This window comes from Peromyscus maniculatus, chromosome 1 (assembly GCF_049852395.1).
Source record: "Peromyscus maniculatus bairdii isolate BWxNUB_F1_BW_parent chromosome 1, HU_Pman_BW_mat_3.1, whole genome shotgun sequence".
Lineage (NCBI taxonomy): Eukaryota > Metazoa > Chordata > Mammalia > Rodentia > Cricetidae > Peromyscus > Peromyscus maniculatus.
In genome coordinates this window covers 30,397,973-30,414,653 of record NC_134852.1, presented here as the reverse complement: position 1 = coordinate 30,414,653, position 16,681 = coordinate 30,397,973, and the positions used below count along the sequence as shown (strand labels likewise).

Here is a 16,681-nt window from a genome sequence, read left to right as displayed (position 1 = left end):
AGGACCCTGAGAAACCTCTGAGCGTGTTTGAGGCGCAGTGCCCATTCCCCTGCCTCCCCAAGTCTCCAGCCGCCTCCCCCTCCGCCTGCCTGTGACTCAGTGACCTGGACTCAACCCCAGTGGCCGCTCCACCTCCAGGGATGTCCGGGAAAGCCCCGAGCTGGGCCCCGCCCTGGGGCGGGGCCTGAGGAGGCGGAGCCTCTGCCCTGCCTCCCCTGCTCCAGCGCCGCCTTTGAGTCAGGGCCCCAACCAGCCGGGCCTGTTCCCCACCCTCCAGCCCCTCCTCGGGGTGGGAAGGGAAGTGGGGGAAGTTGAGGGAGTCAGCCTGCACCCCCAAGCGCCACAAGTGTCTGGCCTTGAGCCCTAACTGCGGCCTGCTGGCTCAACCTCTATACTCTCGCTATCGACACTCTCAGGATCTGTCTTCTGGGATTCATGGCGCTCACTTCTCCTCTGAGGCCTCTGGCTGGGTGCAGGGACCCGGTAGAGAGACACATTCAAAGCTCTCCTGCAAACACACACACACACACACACACACACACACACACACACACACACACACGCACACGCACACGCGCAGTGCCCTGCAAGCCGGGAGGCACAAGGAAGGCAGAGTGTGCCTAGTTCCTGGGCACCAGTCCCTGCCTGGTCTGGGATTTTCATTCTTTCAAAGAGTGAGTCTGAGCACTCCCCCTGATGGTGTAGGCCTGCCATCCCACCTCCTCAAGGGGGGCAGGCAGGAAGATTCCAATTTCGAAGCAGTCCGGGCTACCAAGCAAACGCAGGCCTGCTTGGGCAGCTGAGAAAGCTTGGAAAACAGAAGAAGGCTGGATATCTCAGTGCCGTGCTATTGCTTGCTGTGCACAAGTTCCTAGGCTTCGGTATTGCCAAAGGGGGGGGGGGGGAGGAAACGACTCGGGGAGGGAAGTGCATGGTCAAGGTCACCCAAGAGGAAGTAGAAATCAGGATTCGAACCCATGTCCTAGCAACCCTGTGGTCTCCAGGAATTGCAGGGTTGGGGCTAGAGGAGGTGACTGAAAGACCCAGAAACACTAAAGGAAAGATGGGACCTGTGACAGCAGAGTCAAAGACAGGCCACAGGAAATGTGGACTTGTCCGGCCAGACACAGCCGTGGGATTCAGAGCTAGGGACCACAGAGCTGGGCCGTGAAGCTCGGACCCCTGGCATGCAGGAGGCCCCTGCTCAACCAACAGGAAAATGTGCCTGTTAATGGTGGTCCGGGTCCACAGCCTCAGCTTTTGGGAGGGAAGATAGGAGGTAGAGGCAGGAGGATCCGGAGTTCAAGGTCACTCCCTGCTACATGGCAAATTCAAGGCTAGCCTGGGCTACATGACCCCTGGACTAAGAAAAAGAAAGAACCAAGGCCAAGTGGAACAGGTGTCTTCTCAGCACTGGAGGTGGAAACAGGAAGATCAGAAGGTCCAGACCACCCTCTGCTACAGATCCAGGTCCAGGCTAGCCTGGGCTACCTCATGTAGAGCTCCAGTCTAAGAAAACGAGAGAGAGGAGAGAGAGAGAGAGAGAGAGAGAGAGAGAGAGAGAGAGAGAGAGAGAGAGAGAGAGAGAGAGAGAGAGAGAGAGAGAGAGAGAGAATATCTCTAGGACCAGACTGAGCTCCGGGCCAGAGGCACGCTGAGCAGAGCGGCGGGTGGGGACCAGGAGCGCGGGCTCCGCCTCCGAGACGCGGGTCCAGGAAACCCCTGGGGCGGACGGGTGGCCCTGGGGGCCCGGGGGCGGGGAGGCGGGAGGCGGGCGCCGCCCCGGCTGACAAAAGTCCCTTCAGTTCAGTCGGCAGCAGGGGAAGTCCCGCAGCCCGGCGAGACCGCCTTCCCGTGCCGAGCTTGCCGCGCGCCCCGGCGTCTCCGGGCGGCCCGATGCCCCGATGCCCCGCGGGGGCCATGGACGAGGGGCCCGTGGACCTGCGCACCCGGCCCCCCAAGGGCACGCCGGGCGCCGCGCTGCCGCTCCGCAAACGCCCTCTGCGCCCCGCGTCCCCGGAGCCCGCAGCCCCGCGCGCCCCTGCCGGACCCCTGGACCCCCTGCGCAGCAGCTGCGACACCCTAGCTGTCCCTGGGCCCCCCCACGGCGTGGCCAGGCCGGAGGCGCTTTACTACCCGGGTGAGTAGCCTCCCCCGCGAGGGCCAGGGCCGGGTGGGGGCCACTTGAGGTCAGCAGAGCACAGGACACAAATAGATGGGGTTCCTGGTAGCAGGGACTCTAGGATTGAAGCTAGGAAACAGGTTGCAAAGCCCTGGAGTTCAGCCATGAGGGTGCCAAGAAACGGGAGGTCAGAGGGGTACCCAAGGGTCAAATGGTCTGGGGAAGGGGATCAGGGGACAGTGTCCAGTGGCGCAGATATGGGATCCCAGAGACACGAAATTTCAGGCTGGGAGGGACCAGACCTTAAGGACTATGAAGAATTGTTACTCAGGCCTTGGAAACTGGGGCTCTGGTGTACGGATATGGGGGGCGGCCATAGAAACAGAACAGGGATCTAAAGAGACTGGTACCTTAGGTTAAAATCTTGAGAACCGATATTTCAGGGTCATAGGGATCCAGAGAAAGGCACTGGGGTTCTGAACACCCCCGTGTTTGGATCCCAGCTCTAAATGATGACACGTAGAGCCCCAAGGACCCCAATACCGCGGGTTTGGAGGAATCAGGCAACAGAGGCAGCACTCTGCACAGCCAGTTGTGCGTGTTCACAAGTGTCCCTGTGTCAGGTGGCCCTGGGGGCAGGCTTGGGAACTGAGGTTCTAGGAAGGGAACACAAGCAAGGAATTCAGAAACTGAAGGACTTAGGTCCCAGGAAAGGGATTCGGGGTCCTGGGAAGGTGAGACTGCAGGAAGGGAACCCCAAAGCTGGTCAGACGGCAGGAAGGCAGGTACCCTTCTTCCCAACCTTTATATCAAGGAAGGGGCATCCCCCTGCAGTAACCACCTTCCTATCTGCTAGACACCCCAGAGTTGCTGACGACAACGACGGTTTCCTTGGGCCCTCTGGGTTCTGCAGCTGCTGCCTATCCATGCTTCTGCATGAGGGCATCAAGCTGCAAAGCAGGAGGTCTTCCTTGGCCTGATGAGAACCCCAGCCTCTGTTTTCCCATCTTTGCAATGGTCCTTCCCCAAACTTTCATCTAAAAGGTTCTAGGGCCAAGTTTTCTAACTGTCCTGGCTCCCCAGACCCTCTGTGTGTTTACTATACACCCAGCGCCCAGATCTTTAGTCCATCAACTGCATCCTTCAGCTACAAAGTTACTCACGTGTAACTTTGTAACTGGGGCACCCCTGCCGGGTGGGGACAGGGCTCTCTCGGCCTTTAAAGGTCTCTTCTCAGATGTAGAGGTCAGACATTCATGAGGGAAGAACTCGTCACAGGAGGGGATGGGGATGAGGACAGGGGTTGCGGTGAGGGGTGAAGGGCGCAGGAGTTGAGGGGGGCAAGGAATGAGAACGTTGTCTTGGGCCTTGAGGATCAGGTTTGACGTGCTAACAGAATCTGGGATCATCAAAGTGATGCACGCCTGTAATCCCAGCACTTGGGAAGCTGAAGCAGGAGGATCTCCATGAGTTTAAGGCCAGTCTGGGCTAAAACATAGTGACACTGTGTTTGTTTCAAAGGCGGGGTGGGGCCTAAAGAAATGACTCAGTGGCTAAGAGCACTTGCTGCTCTTGTAGAGGACCTGAGCTTGTTCCCCGCATCCAGGTCTGACAGCTCACAAAAACATCTGTATCTCCGGTTCTGGGAACACAGGGCCCTCTTCTGGCCTCAGTGCTTCAGGCAGGCATGTGGTGCACAGACATACATGCAGGCAAAACATTCATACACATTAAAAAGTTAGTACAGCTCTTAAAAGTAATAACTAGAAAAGGTTCTTTATAGGGCAGGAGAGCTGGCTCAGCAATTGAGAGTACTTAGTGTTCTTGCAGTGGACTTGACTTCAGCATCCACCTTGTGGGGACTTACAGGTCCCTGTAATCTCCAGTTTCAGGGGATGTGGCGCCCTCTACCGACCTCCATGGGAACATGCACAAATGTGGTGCACATAAATACACTCATGCACACACACATACATAGAAAATTTAAAATGTAAGTGAAGTGATGCAGGTCTATAATTCCAGCACTGAGGAGATGGAGACGGGGGGTCAAGGGTTTGAGGTTATCTTCAGCTGCATATTAAATTCAAGGCCAGCCTGGGCTACATGAGAATGGGAGCAGGGGATTTGGGGAGATGCCCAGGCCTGAAGGGAGAGACCCCTAGCTGAGGGTCTGTGGGTTTGGCTTCATCTGGGTCTTCCCTTTGTCTCTGCTGCATCCAGGACCTTTGATGCCCATTTACTCTACCCCTACGGTGGGACCCCCCTTTCCGCTGCTGAATCTGCCTACACACCTCTACTCCAGGATGTGCCCCATGGAACACCCCCTTTCAGCCGACATTGCCCTGGCCACCCGTGCAGATGAGGATGGAGATACGTAAGTGACGGAGTATGGAGGAGCCAAGCCCTCCATAACATGGGGACATTTGGCTCTGATCCACATTAGGATCTACCTCCAGACACTGAACAGGACCCTCCCTCTCTCTGAGCCTCAGTTTCTTCCTATGGAAAATGGGCACTCATTGGCTAGGGCTGTTGTGGAGGTGGGAGACTGAACACTACGCATGCTCCTTGCTTGCTCTAACAGGAAGTCACACCGCCAACCTCTCAATTTTTATCATAATCCAAAAAACGAGAACTATGTGTCTTTCTTTGTTTTCAGTTTTTAAAATCATATTTACATATAGGGGTGTTTTGTCTGTGTGAATGTCTGTGCACCAGGTGCGAGCCTGGTGCCCGAGGAGGCAAGCCGAAGGCACAGATCCCCTGGAAACGGAGTTACAGATGGTTGTGAGCTCCTTTGGGTCCTCTGGAAGAGCAGCCGTCGCTCCAGCTCCCACCCCATTTTTGAGTCAAGGTCTCACTATGTGGCCCTAACTGGCCTGGAACTCCCTCTGTAGCCCAGGCTCAACTCAAACTTACATAGGTCCGCCTTCATCCGCCTCCTGAGTGCTGGGATCAAAGGTGTGCATCACCACGCCCAGCTCTGGGAACTGTATTTTATCTGCTGGTTTTTCTGGAGGTATTACAAAGTACATGAGGGATTTGAGTCCAGTGTGTCATATGTCCTGTGTTCAGTAAACTCCGATTAGAGTTCGGGGTGGTGATGTCCACCTGTAAGCCTTGTTCTGGGGGAAGCGAAGGGTAGAGGTCGGCGAATTCACGAGTTCAAAGCCAGCCTCGACTACAGGAAACAAAACAAGTGGTTGGGGGATGCAGCTCAGCACACACAAGACCCAGCTTCCACCCCCAGGACCACAGAAGCCGCCGAGTGTTGCTTAGCATTGCTGTGACTGTAGGGCAGCCGATCTGCCTGCTTTCAGGGTGTGTGCACACTCACATTCAGAGCGGAGCAGCACTCACCCTGGCTTGCTCCCAATCTTAGATCATTCCTATTCTAGTCCACGTCATTCTTTCATGGCCATAGCCCACTGAGCTGATTTCCCAACCCTCTGACTTATCTCTTGGGTATCTGCTAGGTCAGAGGAGGGTTTAGGCCTGGGCGGAGCATAGAATGAAGGTCCCATGCAATTGACTGCTGTTGTTCAACTAACCTGGGCATGAATCTCAGCTAGCTGTTTTCTCCCTCTCCTGTACCTCAGTTTCCCTCCCTGTAAAAACAGGAATTGTAAGTATGCACCTCTTTGGAAAAGATAAACTGTTTTGTTTTGTGGAGTAAAGGTCACACGTAGGCCAGGCTGGCCCGGAACTCACAATCTAGCCTAAGACTACTTTGATCCTGCTCTCATCTCCCAGTGCTGGGATTCCAGACCTGCACCTCCATGTCCAGTTTTTTTCATTTAAATTGAAACAGGGTCTCACTCTGGAAGGGAGTGGCCTGGAACTCACTATGTACCCTAGGCCAGCTTATAACTCACAGCAATCCTTCTGCCTCAGCCTCCCACATACGGGCTTATCATGTGGCTGAAATTATTTTTATAAGGAACCCTCATGTGGGAATTGGCTTGGGGTCTGGAATCCCTAAGCAGAGATCAATAGGCCCATTTGTATAGAGAAGGAGTGGGTATGCAGCTGGGTATTATGAAGCCCCAGTTTCTGTTTGGAAACCAGGCCTGGTCACAGACCTTTCACGATGATGTATACACAAGAGCACACAGAACAGGGCTGGACAAACAGTAAGCGCTCAATACTTGAGTAGGTAATGTTTGAACAGAGCTGCCCTGGGAGGCTGTAGGCTACCACGTGAGTTCAAGCAGGAGAAAGTGTCAGAGGTCCATAAAAGACTCAATCAAGTCTAGCTGCTTCCCACCCCAGGGGCCAGACTCGGAGAAGGTTTCGTTCCTAACTGTCCCCTGGGGTGAGCTGTCTGTGGTCTGGTAGCAGGGTGCAGCCAGCAGTCACAGCCCCTCACCCCTCTCCCAGCCCCCCCAGCCCCAGCCCCACCCCCACAACGCAAACACTTCTGCCTCAGCTGCCGGCGGGGAAATCCCTTCTCGCAGAACTTGACCGCAGCCCAGCTGCTCTGCCTCCCCCACGTCAGCTCCCTACACTCACTCTGGCGCTCCCTCCAACCTTAACCCCTTCCGCTGGGGCTTACGGGAATGGGCAGCCGGCCAAACCCCAGCTTGCCTGCGCCAGCTTCACACAGGCTGGGGGAGGGCAGGCCAGGGAGGCTGGCCAGGGGACCCTAGGTCTAAATCCTAGAGAACCATAGGCCTGCTGTCTGGACCTGGCTTCTTTGAGGGCAACAGGAATCTCAGGAAAAGTCAAAGTCCGCATGGTAGCTCAAGCTTCTAAATACTCCCAGCAAGCTCAGGGAGGGTCATCTCCAGCTTGAGGTTAGGCTGGGCTATAGATTAAGGCCATCTGGAGTCCAAAGAGGTCAGAAACTGCAGCTCTTTCTGCAAGAGACATGGGGTACGTGCCTTAAGTCTCCAGGCAGGAACTGGGGTATAGAATTCCTCCATCTTCAAGGAGAATAAGGGAAGAGATGGGCGCGCGGGGTGGGGGTGGGGTAGTTTGGGGACCAGGCGCTTACACAGGTCTCATACAAGAGTTTTCAGTCCTTTGTTCAAGAAAATGGATATTTCAGACAGTGGTGTGCATACCTGTATTCGCAGCACCAGAAAGGCGGAGAGTGGCGAGACCTTGTCTCAAAAACTAACAGTGGTTCCATGCATTTTAAAGAAAAGTGAAAGGATTTCCTTACGCCGGGGGAGGGTCTCAGGGGTCACGGCCCTCGGCCAACCACGTGCACCAGAAATCTAACTTTATAAACCGATCCCCGATCCTTTGTAATAACGTGGTCTCACAGGCCTGCCTGCCTGTGGGCCTGCCTGCCTGTGGGCCTGGAAGTGTGTCCCCAACGAAGTAAAAGACTGGAGTGTTGTGATCCTGCGTCCTCCAAGGAACATGGAAGAGAGAGGGGCTACTTGGGGAGCGGGAACCTCCCTGCTCAGTAGACTTATGAAAGTGTATTTCCGAAGTCCCCAAGAAAGACCTTGGTATGGATGACCTTGGAATGGAGAGGGGAAACCAAAGCCAGTTGAGGCTGGGCCCAGTGAAGCTGTAAGAGGGGTCCCAGGGCTGGAGGACTCGGGGTTCTGTCTCTCTCCTCCCCCATTGGGAGAGTGGAAGTTGGGGTGCCAGGGTATGGCTGGGTAGATCCCCAACTGGCCAGGCTTCCCTCCCCCGGGAGCAGGAAGCCCAGCCCCGCCCCGCAGACCTGTTACTGGAAGTCCGAGGGCTGGGCCGCCCCTCCCGTCCCCACTTCCTCCAGCCCCGCCCCACCCCCTGCGGCCCGCGCATTTATGGGAACTGAAGCCTGGACGGTTTCTCTGAAATCATTCGCTCCCTCTGCCCTCGTTTAACCCCGCCCGCGCCGGGAGGGACCCTGGCGGACTGCGCACATAGGGAGATGCTGCCGGGGGATGCAGCGAATCCAAACTGGGAGGGGGCTCGGGGCTCGCCCCTCCCCCAGCATTTTCGATTTCAATCTGATTAACAACATCTGGGTCCAGATTCAGGGATTCGCCCACTGTCATCTGTTCTTCCTGTGGCGCTCTTGTGGGAAGGAAAGCCAGGCTACGCAGGAGGTACTTTGCCCAGGCCTTCGCTAGGGAGCGCTGCTGTCCAGTGTACATTCCCCACCTCACCAAAGCCCCTTGGACCCTGAGATTTCAGCGCTCCCTCAGAATAATATGGGGAGGTGATTTGAATTGTAGGTTCTTGGTGCTCACTGTACCTTTCTGCTTTGGTAAGGATTGGTTAACTAGAAGCCGTTGGCACGTGAGAAAGTAGATGCTTCATTAATGGACTTTTTTTTTTTGTAGTGGTAAGAATGGAACCCAGAGCCTTGCAGGTCCTAGCCTAGATTCTAAGCAGGGGCTCTACCACTGAGCCACACCCCCAGCCCCTCACTGGGGGATTCTAGGCAGGGGCTCTACCACTGAGCCACACCCCCAGCCCCTCACTGGGGGGTTCTAGGCAGGGGCTCTGTTGTGCTGCATCAAAAAAGCATTATTTATTTATTTATTTATTTATTTATTTATTTATTTATTTTTGAGACAGGGTTTCTCTGTGTAACAGTAGTAGCTGTTCTGGAACTTGCTTTGTAGACCAGGCTATCCTTGAATTCACAGAGATTCACCTGCCTCTGCCTCCCAAGTGCTGGAATTAAAGGGGTGAGCCACCACCACCCTGTTTTTTGTTTTACTTTGTTTTGTTTTTGAGACAGGGTTTCTCTGTGTAGCCCTGGCTGTCCTGGAACTTGCTCTGTAGACCAGGCTGATCTCAAACTCAGAGATCTGCCTGCCTCCGCCTCCCAAGGAGAAAGCTAGTCTCAAAAAGGAAGGTGGAAGAGTGATGGGGCATAGTTCTGACACCAACACACATGCATGTGCACAAACGTGTACTCACACAAGGACAAAACCGTGCATGCACACCACGCTCACAGGAAAAGCAGAAAAAAGAAAACAATATAATAAATACAGTAGAGGGGTTGGGGGGGTGGCTCAGGGAGCAGAGCAGCTGTAAGCAAGCCTAACAACCTGAGATTGATCCCCAAAACCCACACGGTGGGGGAAGAGAAATGACCTCCGCGGGCCTCTGACCTCCAGCAGGTGCTGGGCACAGAAGCACACACTCGTGCATACATGAACAATAAAGAGACAAATAAAAGCCAGGTACAGTGGCGCACACCTTTAATGCCAGCACTGGGGAGGTAGAGGCAGGCGGATCTCTGAGTTTGGGGCCAGCCTGGTCTACAGAGTGAGTTCCATGTCAGTCAGGGACTGAGATAGTGTGCCACACTATTAATTTATTTTTTTAAACATACATTTATTTATTTATTTATTTATTTATTTATTTATTTATTTATTATGTATACAGTGAGTGTTTGGCCTGCAGATCTCATTGTAGATGGTTGTGAGCCATCATGTGGTTGCTGGGAATTGAACTCAGGACCTCTGGAAGAGCAGCCAGTGCTCTTAACCTCTGAGCCATCTCTCCAGCCCCACACTATTAATTTAATAATAAATTAATTAAAAACTTGAAAGTAAGGTGGAGAGCACAGAGGGAGACACTTGATGCACACACAGGAACACACACACCCACATACACCACAATGCCACAATACACACACAGCATCACACACACACCCGCATACACCACAATGCACACACAGCAACACACACACACACATACACCACAATGCACACACAGCAACACACACACACATACACCACAATGCATGCAGGCATGCAGTCTGCCCAGTGCTCTCCCTCTGAACCCATGCACCAACACATACAATGCTCCTGTTTGCCCTCAGCTCCGAATGGCAGGCTGGGATTCCTGGGTAGAGTGCCTCAGTTGGGAGCACACTGAGGAGTCTGAAGAGGGCTTTGGGGATCCCACAGGAAATGGTGAAGCTGATGTGGCCTTCCTAGACGGGAGAGTGGGTAACTGGAGCAATGACCGTCTCTAGGAACTGTTTGCATGGCAGCTGCTCCCATCCCACAGGGCATGACCTTGAGTGAGCAGCTAGCTCTTCCCAGCAGAGATAATTGTCAGGTTGTCAGAAATGGAAGGCTTCATGAGCTGGAGAATGGGTCCTTCACTTATAAGGACATTCTCTACTGCTGAACCCAGCTCCAGAGCCAGGACCCATATCCCATGTGGTTCCTTCCTCCTTATTTTATTCTTTTTTGTTTGGTGGGTTTTTTGTTTGTTTTGTTTTTTGAGGCAGGGTTTCTCTGTATAGCCCTGTCTGTCCTGGAACTCCTTCTCTAGACCATGCTGGCCTCAAACTCGCAGAGATCCACCTGCCTCTGCCTCCCGAGTGCTGGGATTAAAGGCGTGCGCAACCACACCTGGGCTTTTCTCCTTTTAGTCAAAGTCTGTGCTCCACAGAAAGCCCTGGAATGTCTTCAGCTGGAGGCTGAACCTGATATATGGCAGAGACCTTACAATGAGTTCACATGCCCCACTTCCCAGATGAGAAAGCCACGGCTTGGGGAAGTTGGGGAAGTGGTCACGCAGCATCCAGGGTGACCATTTGGGATGTGCTTAGTCACCACGTGCCTGCTCTCTGTCAGGTACGCCCTAGGCTCTGGGCAGGGAATGTCGTCCTGCTGTGGAGCAGACATTCTGATGGAGAGAATCAGACAGGACATGATTGCAAACTGCACAATGAGCCACAGAGCTCATGGAGGCCAATGTGGCAGGGCAGGGGTGAGGGCATGCGAGTCTGCACCAAGGCCAATGTGTCCAGAGCGGAGGAAAGAGAGAGCAAGGAGATGGTAGATGACTTAGGGAGGCTGAGGCAGGAGGACTGCCCATTTGAGACCACTCTGAGCTACATAGGTAGACTGACAACCACTCACATTGGGCTTATCTATTTGTGATGTTTCCAAGCCTGTAACCCTAGCATTCAGGAGATAAGAGAATTACCATGAAGTTGAGGGCATCTTGGGCCATTTAATAAGATAAGAGACAACTTGAGTTATACAGTAACACCCTGCCAGAAAAAAAGTCATGTGAAGGCTGGGGGTGTGGCTCAGCAGCAGTATGCTTGCCTAGAATCCCCCAGTGAGGGGCTGGGGGTGTGGCTCAGTGGTAGAGCCCCTGCCTAGAATCCCCCAGTGAGGGGCTGGGGTGTGGCTCAGTGGTAGAGTCCCTGCTTAGCCAGTAGACGCATTTTGTTTTGTTCCTAGCACACTAAAACCAAAAACTATCCAGTTTTTAATAACTTACATGGGGCCTGTGATCAAGTGAGGATTTTGGAAGGGAAGGCGTATCTGAAAATGTTCCTCTGATGTGAGGGACTGACTGGGCAGGTGGAAGCCAGAGTGCTGGGGTGGGAGCTATAATGATGCCAGAGGAAGCCAGTTTGAGCTGTCCCAGGATGGTTGTAAATGACTGTACTCAGCTGGGCAGTGGTGGCACACACCTTTAATCCCAGCACTCAGGAGGCAAAGGCAGCCAGATCTCTTTTGAATTGGAGGTCAGCCTTGTCTACAGAGTGAGTTCCAGGACAGCCACGGCTACACAGAGAAACCCTGTCTCGAACAGCTAAAACCAAACAAACAAAAAGACTGTACTCTGAAGGTCCTTCCAAAGCACCCCACACAGCACTTTCAGCAGTCCAGTGGGCAGCCCCTAATCCCAGGATTGCTCCTGTGTCCCCTCAGGCCTCTTCACATCGCTGTGGTCCAGGATAACATGGCAGTTGCCCTCCGGTTAGTCCTCCTTTTCCAGCAGGGAGGCCGGGAACTGGATGTCCACAACAACCTGCAGCAGGTGAGGTGGGCTGGGGACCCGGAATTGGGGCTGAACAAAAGGTACTCCACACCCCAGCTTCCCTGGGGCTTCGGGGGTCTTGTTCCCGGGAAGGAGAAGTCCCAGAGGAGACATGCAGCAGGGAGCCAGCATCCAGGTCCTGGGAAGACAGGCTACCAAATCTGGGCGTGGTAGCGTAAATCTGTCATCCAGCGTTTGGGAGACTGAACGTGAACTGAGCATAAACAATAGAGTGCTGGAGCCCAGCCTGGGCTATCCAGCAAGACACTCTCTTTAAAAAAAAAAAAAAAAAAAAAAAAAGAGGTTGAAGCCAAGCCTGACAACCTGAGTTCGAAACTCACTACCTCAAGTTGTCCACTGACCTCCACCAGAGAACCGTGGCGCACACGTACTCACACATGCAGACAAAGTAAACATATAAAACGTTTAAAACCAAACCAACCAAACAAAAGCCAGCATGGCCGCTCACTCCATTGGTCTCAGCACGTGGGAGGTGGAGGCAGGAACATCAGGAATTGAGGTCATCCTCATCTGTAGCGCAAGTCTGGGGTGGGTCCACATGGGCTCCTTGACACCTTATCCATGTCACAGCATCTCTATATAGGCAGACTTTCTGGGTTCTGAGGTAGACGCGGGGGTCTCAGCCTCTTGAATTGGGAGAGACGTCAAAGGCTTCCATTAATAGACTCAGAAAACACGAGGTGCACGCACAGGAATACTCTGACCCCTCGCCGTCTCTGTTCCCCAGACCCCGCTCCACTTGGCTGTAATCACCACATTACCAGAGATGGTCCGGCTCCTGGTGACAGCTGGTGCCAGCCCCATGGCCCTGGACCGCCACGGCCAGACCGCAGCCCACCTGGCGTGCGAGCACCGCAGCCCCAGCTGCCTGCAGGCCCTGCTGGACAACGCAGCCCCGGGGTCGGTGGACCTGGAGGCTCGCAATTACGAAGGTGAGTCTCCAGAGGGGACGGGGTGAGATTGACACCGTCCAAACACAGGCCGGGGACTGACTGCGGTTTCCCCTCCCTCAGGGCTCACCGCTCTGCACGTGGCCGTGAACACCGGGTGCCAGGAGGCTGTTCTGTTGCTCTTGGAGCGCGGTGCTGACATCGACGCAGTGGTGAGCCAGGGAGGCGGGCGGTGAGGGGCGTGGCCTGGCGCGGGGGTGTGGCCTAGGAGGCGGAGCTGGCAAAGGGAGCCAGGGTGGGTTCAAGTGTCTAAAGCGCCGGAGGCTGGACCAAAGGGAGGGATGCTCAGAGCCTGCAGAGAAGGGGTGACTGAGAGACCTGCCCTCCCGCAGGACATCAAGAGCGGCCGCTCCCCACTCATCCACGCCGTGGAGAACAACAGCCTGAGCATGGTGCAGCTGTTGCTGCTGGTTCGTACCCATCTTTGGCTTCTCCTCCCCCGGCCCCACCCCCGCGGCCTCTGTCGTCAGCTCAGCTGTCACCTCCGCCCCTGGCGAGGACCCCATTTTCCAGTTCAGACTCTGGTTACTGCTCCGCCTCTGGTGACTCTTCCCTTCAACATCTCATTTGCAAATTCAAGTTTCTTTCTTTCTTTCTTTCTTTCTCTTTTTCTTTCTTCCTTTCTTTCTCTTTCTTCCTTTCTTTCTTTCCTTCCTTCCCTTCCCTTCCCTTTCCTTTTTGAGAAAGGGTCTCACTATGTAGAGTTGGCTAGCCTACAACTCCCTCTGTAGACCAGGCTGGCCTCAAAGTCAGAGACCTGCCTGCTTCTGCCTCCAGAGTGCTGGGATGAAAGGCACAGAGCTACTAAGGTTTTTGTTTTTGTTTCATTTTTTTGTTTGTTTGTTTTTGTTTTTTGGAGCTGAGGATCGAACCCAGGGCCTCGCACTTGCTAGGCAAGCGCTCTTCCACTGAGCTGAATTCCCAAGCCTGTTTTCTTTTTTGGTTGTACCTGGGTGGTTTGCCTGTAAACAGGTCTGTGCACCAGGTGTGTGCAGTGTCTTCTGAGGCCAGAAGAGGGCGTCAGATCCCCTAGAACTGTAGTTACAGATGGTTGTGAGGTGCCGTGTGAGTGCTGGGAATCAAGCCCTGCCCTCTGGAAGAGCAGATAGTGCTCTTAACCAGTGAGCCATTTCTTCATCCCTCAAGTTTATTTTTTTTTTAATTTTATTTTACAATACCATTCAGTTCTACATATCAGCCATGGGTTCCCCTGTTCTCCCCCCTCCCACCCCTTCCCCTTCCCCCCAGCCCACCCTCCATTCCCACCTCCTCCAGGGCAAAGTTATTTTCCTTTTTAAAAAAATTTATTTATTATGTATACAGTGTTCTGCCAGCATGCATGCTTGCAGGCCAGAAGAGGCACAGATCTCATTATAGATGGTTGTGAGTCACCACGTGGTTGCTGGGAATTGAACTCAGGACCTCCGGAAGAGCAGCCAGTGTTCTTAACCGCTGATCCATCTCTCTAGCCCTCAAGTTTATTTTTTAATTTTTTGTTTTGTTTGGTTTGGTTTGGTTTTTGAGATAGGGTCTCACTACATAGTCCTGACTGTCCTGGAACTAACTCTGTAGACCAGGCTGGCCTTGAACTCAGAGAAATCTTCTTGCCTCTACCTCTTGAGGGCTAGGATTAAAGGTGTGTGTGCCATCGTGTTGGCCCCTTTTTAAAATTAGATTTGGTCGGCCATATTGCGGAGGTCAGAGGACAGCCAATGTCGCCCTGCCAGCCTAGGCTTTAGCCTGAGATGACCTTGTTAACCCTGCTTCTGGCTTTCCCCTTGTCCTTCTGTCCTCTGCACTCATTTCATCTACTATCCAGAAGCTTCCCCTCCTTATCTCCTCTTGAATGACTGGACCACAGTGTCCAGCTCTCCTAGCCTCCCTCCTTAGAGTTTCGTGTAGCCGGGGCTGGACTTGAACTCACTTTGTAGCTCAGGTTAACCTTGAACTCTTGATCCTCCTGCATCCACTCTCCAAGTGCTAGGATTACAGGCCTATGTCATCTTTGACACTCCCCGCCGCCCCGCCCCCCAGTGCCCTGTCAAGACTCCTCCAGGTTCTGGTCACCCGTGTGAGCCCCAGTTGTGATCACCTGTCCCCTTCCCCCAGCTGACCGGGGCCAGGTGAGGCCACTAGCCCGCGTGGCTCCTGACCGGAATGTCCCATCCCACAGCACGGCGCCAACGTGAACGCTCAGATGTACTCGGGCAGCTCGGCTCTGCATTCCGCGTCCGGCCGCGGGCTCCTGCCTCTGGTGCGCACGCTGGTGCGCAGCGGGGCTGACAGCGGCCTCAAGAACTGCCACAATGACACCCCCCTCATGGTGGCGCGCAGCCGCAGGGTGAGTGCGTCGGCCTGGGAGGGGTGTGAGCGTAGGCAGGCGAGGTAACAAAAGGAGGCGGTGGGGGGAAACCGAGTCACGAAGCAAAGGAGATGCCTGCACGCCCTCACCGGGACACCTTGCAGGGGGTAGGGAGGGGTAAGGGGTGTTCGGAGAGAGGGAAAGAGAGAATGAATAAAGGTTGGAATAGCCTCGGGTGACCCTCATTTTCCCACAGGTCATTGATATCCTAAGGGGGAAGGCCTCCCGGGCTGCCTCAGGGTCACAGCCCGACCCATCCCCAGACCAAAGTGCCACCACTTCCCCTGAGAGCGGCAGTCGTCTCAGCTCCAACGGTGAGAGTCTGCACTGGGGCACTCAGGACCCTGGAGCCAGCTCAGCCGCCTTCTCCCCGCCCTAACCCCGCTCTCTTCCTCCGCAGGTCTCCACTCCTCGCCAAGCTCCTCACCCTCACTGTCTCCCCCGAAGGACCCTCCTGGCTTCCCAGTGACCCCCCAAAACTTCTTCCTCCCGACTACATCTCCACCTGCCTTCCTGCCCTTCCCAGGGGTCCTCCGAAGCCCGCCCGTGGCCCCGTCCCCAGCTCCAGGAAGCAGCTGAGACGGATGGGGGGGCAGACCCGGACTCATGAGGAGGGGCCTCCCTGCCCTGTGGGGACCACTCTTCTGGAACCTGTGAGGACCTTGTTCTGCTTCCCCCCAATCTCCAGGACCAGGTTTTGCACGAGCACCTACTACTGAGCACAGATAGCCCCGATCTCACCCCTCGCCCAGGACGCTCGGTCCCATTCTTCTCAGGCACCAGGTACCCTGTCTGGAATCTACTAGATGATTGATTCTTGGTTCTGTCCCAGGAGTGGGGGAACCAGAGGACAGCCCCTCCCCTGACCTCCTCCACCCTGAGGAACCAGGAGGAGCACAGGGTCTGGGGCAGCACTGATCGCAATGTAAATTATTAGGTTTGGGTCAGATTTCTTTTGTAATAAACTATTTTTGTACCATATCCCTTGCTTTGGATCTGTCCTAACCAGGTGTGGCAGAAGTGTGCCTGTGAGTGCTCACCTGTGCACTGAGTGACCTCGTGTCCCAGTGCCGTTGAGGGAGAGGGCTGGGGCTGGTGATGGCTTCGGTGCTAAAATGAGTTACTAGAACATTGTGACATCTTCCCTGGGGATGCTGGGGGTGTTTCTGAGGAACTTAGCAATTTGTGGGTCACTGTGGGAACCTCAGCTGACTGTGGTGTTTGGGCTTTAAAGAAACATAGATGTATATAAATATATGTGTATATAATGAATGTAAATAATATATAATTATATCTTATGTACATTTATATTATATACATTATATAATAATACAAGATATTGTGTGTAATGTAATGCATATGTACATATTATAATATATTTCAAATGTAATATATTATAATATAATGTATATAATATGTAGTAAGTCTTTTTTTGTCCCACCAGCCAGCTTCCAAATAATGACATGAAGA

General features: G+C 53.9%; 1 protein-coding gene across 1 annotated transcript; it reads left to right on the top strand.

The window, feature by feature from the left end:
• The first annotated feature begins 1,783 nt into the window (after positions 1 to 1,783).
• On the top strand, positions 1,784 to 16,192 carry Bcl3 (BCL3 transcription coactivator). The gene is made up of 9 exons (XM_006994880.4): positions 1,784 to 2,140; positions 4,343 to 4,496; positions 11,770 to 11,878; positions 12,627 to 12,831; positions 12,913 to 13,001; positions 13,182 to 13,259; positions 15,023 to 15,190; positions 15,408 to 15,525; positions 15,612 to 16,192. The coding sequence occupies exons 1-9, from the start codon at positions 1,897 to 1,899 to the stop codon at positions 15,788 to 15,790; spliced, it is 1,344 nt and encodes a 447-aa protein (XP_006994942.1). The 5' UTR covers positions 1,784 to 1,896; the 3' UTR covers positions 15,791 to 16,192.
• The last annotated feature ends 489 nt before the right edge of the window (positions 16,193 to 16,681 follow it).